Consider the following 7,582-nt stretch of genomic DNA (forward strand, 5'->3'; position numbering starts at 1 on the left):
AGCCTTCCACTCATAGTCCAGCACATCAGGCTTCTCTGGCCACTTCCATAATCGCCCGTACATTTCCATGGATGAAATAAAAATAAAAATAAATAAAAAAAAATTTTTTTAAATAAATAAATAAATTTCTAAAATAAATAATTAAGTAAATGCATTTTAATTTTCCGGTGGTGTTTATAATATCACGCACATGGTTATTTTAAAAAAGTGGACACTGGACGGAGTCAATAATTGACCGTGGATCAGTCAATAGTTGACCATGCGGTCATCCACTAAAACGCAGTATGCTACAAAATTTAGAACTATATTTTGTACTTCTAACAAAGTTAAATGCAAAATGGATACATTATAAATGGTAAACAAATTTAAATAACTCACGTCGGTAATTTACCACCCCGGTCAACTTCTAAAAACTTAGAATAACAAGATTCAGAATTTGACCCCCCAATAAACTATTGCTTTTTGTGGTTAGAATAACAAAAACGTTGCATTTATCACTTAGAAAACGCTGTGAGAATTTAATAAGTAAATAATTCAGTCACGAAGAGTTCGCAACGTATGGATTTGTTTACCTGAACCGTACAGCTGTTCTTAACAGAAACGTTAAGGAAATAGCAATATGGAGGCATATTACTTACCTTAATGAATTTAGACGTCCGTTGTTACTACGCATACTTCATTTCACATGTAATTGTTTTGAAATTTAATCGATAGATGTCTTGGCATGTCAGGTGCATTTTTTTTCAAAGGAGAATCACTTATAAAAATCTTATTTTTTACGTTTTCCTAAAAACTGGTCAACTACTGGTACCTTTACCTTAAATCGTTTAATTTCTTTCATACTATAGTACAGTGGTAGATGCAAATATTAGAATTAAGTATTCAAAAGTATATTTTTCTTTCATTTTCTTTTTAATTCATTTATAAAATAAAAATATTTCCAATTTTCGTAGTTTCGTTTCTATAATATCGAGGCTAAAGGTTTCTCGTAAAATGAAGATGAAATGAAAGACAGTGTTCATACATAAACGAGGAGGAGGAGCAGAATTTATAGAAACCGATTATTTATTGTTAACGTTGTATAATAATACTACGCGATAATATGCGAAACTAAATTGTGTTTGTATTCAATACAAGTTATAAATTCACGTATACACATGGTGTTCTTAAAATAACAGGCCAAACGTTATCTGTGTAGTTTACTCATCGCAGTGATAAAGATAGATCAGCAAATGGTTTATTTTCGAAACACATGTTTGTTTGTATTAGAGGAAATCTCTGTTTCAACCGGAAACAGACAGCAAATACACCTATTCGCGAACATTTTTTTACCCAGTGAACGTCAGTATAAATACGTTTCTCGGCAGAGAAGTTGAGTTTCTCTGCTACTCCCATTTGCCCACCTATGCGTAAAACGAACATCAAACATTTTAGCGTGTAAAGTAATTGTCGTATAAAATAATCTCAAATTAATATCGTTATTTAAAAAAAAAAAAAAAATATTGACAATATTTTTACGTATACATATACGTGTAGCCGATTTGTAATCGTGTATTGACATTTCATTCCAATGTTTCTTTTGAAAAGAAACTTTGAAACACTACATCTCGAAAATAATTGTTTTTCCTTTTTCTTGTTTTCCCTATACTTCTCAGTAATTTATTTGGAAAGACATTTGGCAAATTGTTGTAACAGTTGGGATTTGTAGCATGTGAATGATGGTCACCTCCGTTGAGATGTCATTACAGGCTTGAAAATAATGCATTTGCTAATTGATACGTTTTCCTTTTTATTGTTGCAAATACACTAGTATTTTTGCCAGTATACCTATTGGCGCCATCCGGAAGAACGAGTAAAATGGATTTTCAAAGCTTGAGTCAGCTAAATATGCTTATAAACAAGTATTCGGGGAATCAACTACCGATGACGGATAAGAAAACGAAATTACCGTATATTTTAAAGAGCTATTCGATTATGTCTTGGCTGATACAGCTAACATACCTGACTGTCTGCGTTTTTGGTCTTTTCAACGTACCCAGAGATAAAGCATTGAAGGACGGCACGGTAAATATAGTGGTTGCTTTAGAAGAAATTGTGCTGGTTATTTATTTGCACAACCGTAAAACTTTGGTACGAAGGTTAATTGGAGAACTGAATCGTGTTCTCGCGGTAGATAACGAGATGCTACGAAATGTCACGATTAATACCGTGAAATCCTTAGAGAAACCCTTGAAAATTTATACGATTGCCAGTGTTAATGCAGTTATGCTTTGGACAGCTTTGCCACTCGTCCAAGTATTTCGGAGATCTGAGTTCTATTATACGGATTATAGTGTGCCAGCTGCTCTATCTAAGCAACCGTTTTCATACGACGTTTTCGTCGGCGGCGTTGTTCTTCAGATTATTGGTGGTGTATACACCGTAATGAAAAAAATTGGCGTGGATATTTATACGATGCATTTGATTCTTTTAATGACGGCGCAGTACAAATATATTAGGGGCAAAGTTGCGATGACATTTCGACAGTATAACGAAGCTTTCGATGATTTCGGCAACAGTATTACTGGACTGAAAGTTTCATGCGAGAAGCAAAAAGTGATCAAACAGGAAATGAGATCGGCGTCTCATCATTACGAAGTTATAGTCAAGTAAGTATGAAATTCTAAATTAATGGTAAATGTTTTTAGTAGGTATCAACAACATAAATATGTTAATATTCCATGGATGTTTCGATAATAATCCATATTGCTTAGTCCTCTAACTTATGTTTTGAAATATGAAAAATTCAAAATGAATCATAACGTGCAAATTTTAAATTGCTCCTTTTGACATCTTTCAGTGTACAGAGACTTTTTTGTCTGAGTGTACACTTATCCTAAAACTTACCATTCCTCAGATATTCGACTTTGTCCATCTTATTGCTTGCATTATGAAACGTTGTTTTAATGAAAAATATTACGTATCGAGAAACAACAACTACACCGCAAGATATGATGCAACGGATTACTGCAGCATGTCCTGGAATAGACCGCGAGACGATAAGCATGCAAGGGATTCAACGGTTCACAGATTACATTATATCAGTGCATATGGTCGACACTTTGAACATGTTTCATAATGAAAGTAATAGGATTGTCAAAATCGAATACCTCAGGATTGATGAATTTTTGGAATAAGTGTACCTTGGTACTTTTTCACTCAGAAATTACTACTTTATCTAACTTGACTAGAAAAAATTGGACACTCCATTTATAAAAACGAAATTCACTTCCAGATCTCCTGTATACCTTTATCTGTAAAGAAACTATTTCCACTATGTTGTCTTTCTTGCAACCATACAACTTTCGTAAGTAGTGTTTTCACTTAATACTTGAAATAATGGAGATATTTGAAGTAGACAGACATGTTTACTACCTTTTCTGTCGAAATTATACAACGCTAAATAAATTCTATTGAAGTGTATGGAGACTTTTTTCAGTGAGTGTACATATCTATTTACATACAAGAATTACAACTTAGGAAAACATGTGATTTTGTGAAGACGGCAATTAAGTAAATGTACTGTCCGACAAACCTAAAGTGAAGCCTCTGATGTCACAGTCTAGCAAAATGGAGGCAAAATAGGCGGTTCAGGTCATCCCCACTACTCTTGGGTCTTACACTGCAGGCGCTTGAGGGGAAGTTGCATTGTAGGTAAATGGTTTAGACAAACAAATTTCAGTCAGCTGTCGATAATGTAGCACGCTGATAAAAGAACGGAAAACTAAAAATTATTTGGTCGCCTTGTCCTCTTACCTATATACGTTGGCGCGTAAGACATATTTAATAGCGCAGACGTTAATTTCTAAGCGACTCATACACAATAAATTGTTATTGTAAAGGAAGCCTCAGGAGAAGTATTAATATTTTTTAAGAGTTAGAAAACTAAAAAGGAAATATTTTTTTGCGATTCCTGAATAACAAAAGTAGATTTCGGCGCATTCAAAAATTGCTTAAGAAGCTAAAAAATTTCTGGCTGCAATGAAAAATAGCGTACCACCACAGACCGACAGTCACATTTTACAGCCAATAAAAGCCATCAAACAGCCACTATTTAATGTTAAAATTTTGAAAAATTTGGCAAAATCAGACGACATGTCGTCACTTTAACCGTAATATTTCGGCTTCGTTTAAAGATAATATTTTGACCTTGGGCTCATTTCATAGCAATAAACATAGCAATAATCGCTGCTAAAGTTTCAATTGCTAATTTGACACTGTTCCCACTCGTAGAATAATTTTGAAAAAATACCATTGGATTGTTTGAATTTTAACCTGTAAAATAAGCTTCTCGAAATAATAGACAAATTTTGGGAACATGGGATAAAAAAATAAAGTTTACCATGATGTATGTCGTTTGGCGTCGCGCAGGCATCTGTTCGCCTGTTTATGGTGTCTGTGCGACGTAAACTTAATTTTTTTTCGAGCGCTTGAAAATATCATTCCGGTCAATTATCGACTGTTCATCTGTTTACCGACTGCTCGAACGAAATCCGAACGTCGTCTATTGTTCTATCCCTATTGGCTGACTATAAGGGCAGACCTAAGAGTAACTGCGATAGCCTTATTCTATTCCTATTGGTTTACTAACAGCGAGCCGTCGCAAGTTCCCCTACATCTCCCACTTTTAGGCCCTGTGTGACGTCAGAGGCTTCACTTTAGGTTTGTCGGACAGAAGCTTAGGAACTTTACAAGAGCATTCAGTGATATTCGATTCCATTTGCATTAGAAATATTTGCAATATAATATTTATATTTTCTAAATTCTTCGATTCTAGTTAATAAACTTGAATTAACCAGAAAAAACTGTTGACTATTTATAAATACACCGTGCATAGAACCAATGAATTAAAGAACGGTGTTATTCAAGAAACGTTCGTTATATTACTAAAAGAATTCGACTGTCCGTGACAAGATGAATATATCCCTTTTAAGAGTTTATTATAAATTACTGACAATGAGAAGAAAACATTATTTACAAAGTTGTACTTGCAAAACTACTATAGAGCGCTAGTGGGAGCAGATTAGAGAGCGGGAGATATGAATCGAGCGAGTACAGTCGGTTGAACAAATATAATACATATAACGAGCTAATAAAATCGGTCAGGAGTCAAAGTAAACATATTTCGAGTGTTCTAACAAGGGAATCGACAGAAATATGGGAAGATAAGGACACGAACCCTCAGTCAGGGCCGTATTATGTATTCACCGTGCCTGCACAGGTTCTGTTATCCTTCAAATTCTTCTGGTATTCTTCGTTTTCACCTGTATTCTGTTTCAATTAATATTACTTTATCCACTGCTTTCTTCCAATGATTACTGTTTACGTTGCTTATTTCATTCTGTGTCAGTTTCACGTTTTTAAAATTCGACGTCGATCTGTGTTGGACACACACAGATTTACGATACGTTAGGCACAGAAAGAAATATCAAATATTAAAGGAAAAGCTAATTGGCATTTTTAATTTGTCCGAGAGTACACGAAATTGTACCCTTAGTCATCAATTGTCATCATTTTATTGTACTGACCGTAAAACAGAACGCCGCTACATCAAGCTGTGCCGCCACTTGATGCTTTAATTTACGATCGCCCTATACTTGTTCCACCGATCTTATGTATTTGGATCAGAATAACGAACAATAAGACCTTTCTGCCGTGATTTGGCGAAATATAAAAGATAATGGATCGTCGCGTCCGTGGTCAGATGCTTGCAAATACGTAAATACGAGACACGTTGTATGTATATCGAAAAAAAAAGTTTTGCTTTAAATAAATTTAATGGACACGCATCCGAAGGAAACTCATTAACATTCACAATCTCTTTATATATACATATTTTACAGAAAAAAGCTTATGCTACAGCCTAAATTAATTTTTTTATAACAATTTAAAAAATATGTTTAATATGAATTTTCCAGATATATTTTATTACATTTATACTTAAAATTATATGAATAATGTTTTGCTTAGAAGGTGTGAACTTTTTTAAAACTTTCACATCGTGTAGCAGATATGAGATGTTACAATACTGATCGACAGTAATATTATAATAAAAATTTGTAATTATTATAGGATGACTATTATGTTGAAGAAATTACTATCTCCAAACATTGGAATACTTTACGTAAACAACGTTTTCCGGTTCTGCTTTCTAAGTTTAATGATTATAACGGTATACCTTACGTTTTAGCTTCTTAATGTAGAATTTTTGGTTTTGTTCATAAGAAAGGAAAGTTGTTTATTTTTTTTCAGAATTCCGGAGATAATTTTGAAAAATTGATAATTGTAATGTATACAATTGGTGCTCTAACGCAATTTTATGTATTGTGCTTCTGTATTCAAGAGTTAGTCGAAGCGGTAAGGTTTAAAATTAATAATCAGGCTACAGGCAATAATAACAGATTCATCAACATATAATAAGAAACATTTTTATAATAAAACGCAATCATAACTTATCTCAACGTGTTCTTGAATTAGAGCACATCTGTAGCGGACGATGTAGTACATGAACGATGGTATTTCTGTGATGTACTAGTACAACGAGTAATTGCTATGATTATTTTAGCTGATAAAATGGAATGTAGACTGTCCAGTTTTCGGAACATAGATTTAACTTTACCATCTTTTATGTCGGTAAGTTTTTGTAAAATTCATACTTTTACTTTAAACTTATACAGGGTGTCCCGTAATTCCTCGAACACCCGGAAATGGGGGGTTGCTGGGGTGACTCTGAACAACTTTTTCCTTTACCAAAATGTTGTTTGAAGCTTCATTTTTGAATTATTAACGAAAAACACTGGCCAATCACAAAAAATTTTGACTTTGCACCGCTATTTTTATAAGGCTTAGAGAAATGGTTTTTTGCCGTCATTCCCACGTTTGTATAAATTTTTGAAAAAATTGCAATTAGTCGGAATCGCGTGTAAATGAGCCTCTGTTCTTCGTCCCTGATTGGCCAGTATTTTTCGTTAATAATTCAAAAATGAAGCTTCAAATAACATTTTGGTAAAGGAAACAGTTGTTCAGAGTCACCCCAGCAATTCTCCATTTCCGGGTGTTCGAAGAATTACGGGACACCCTGTATATGTATGTATACAGGGTGAACCGCCTGACGTGATCACCTTAGAATATTCTGTTATTAGTGGACCGATCGAAATTTTTTTTTGTTGCATAATAGGGTCTCAACATCCCCTAAAATATAGGTGTAAAAAATTATAGGTTTATCTATAAAAAGTTGAAGATGACTTTAAGAACTTCGAAACAAAATGAAATGATGAAAACTGTACTATAAACGTTTTAAAGGTCTCCTTGCACCATATTATGCTACAAAAAAAATATTTTGATCGCTCCACTAACAATAGAATAATCAAAGGTGATCACAAGTAGGCGGTTCATCCTGCATACACTGTACACATTATACAATTAAGTTTAAGGTGATACTATCGTCATTCTTTTAGATTCTAAACCAAGCATACTCGACTAGTTTGCTGTTTTTGAAAGCAAAATGAGATTAGGGTGCAATGCTATAACATTGTGTAATACA

At 33.8% G+C, this 7,582-nt stretch overlaps 2 protein-coding genes across 2 annotated transcripts in view; one reads left to right on the forward strand and one right to left on the reverse strand.

Moving 5' to 3' along the window:
- The window catches only part of LOC108576075 (anosmin-1), a 43,257-nt gene that overhangs the window by 7,456 nt on the left and 28,219 nt on the right, over window positions 1-7,582 (reverse strand).
- LOC108576089 lies at window positions 1,858-7,547 on the forward strand. Its single transcript, XM_017939010.1, has 5 exons — window positions 1,858-2,648; window positions 6,112-6,211; window positions 6,292-6,396; window positions 6,517-6,672; window positions 7,497-7,547. The coding sequence occupies exons 1-5, from the start codon at window positions 1,858-1,860 to the stop codon at window positions 7,545-7,547; spliced, it is 1,203 nt and encodes a 400-aa protein (XP_017794499.1).

This window comes from Habropoda laboriosa, unplaced genomic scaffold, assembly GCF_001263275.1.
Source record: "Habropoda laboriosa isolate 0110345459 unplaced genomic scaffold, ASM126327v1 scaffold334, whole genome shotgun sequence".
In the NCBI taxonomy this organism is placed as follows: Eukaryota; Metazoa; Arthropoda; class Insecta; order Hymenoptera; family Apidae; genus Habropoda; species Habropoda laboriosa.

Excerpts from the sequence above, each read along its gene's own strand:
- LOC108576089 (XM_017939010.1), top strand. The coding sequence starts at position 1,858 with ATGGATTTTCAAAGCTTGAGTCAGCTAAATATGCTTATAAACAAGTAT. Across the intron at positions 2,649-6,111 it reads CATTACGAAGTTATAGTCAA|GATGACTATTATGTTGAAGA; the intron begins GTAAGTATGAAA and ends TAATTATTATAG. Across the intron at positions 6,397-6,516 it reads TTCAAGAGTTAGTCGAAGCG|AGCACATCTGTAGCGGACGA; the intron begins GTAAGGTTTAAA and ends TTCTTGAATTAG.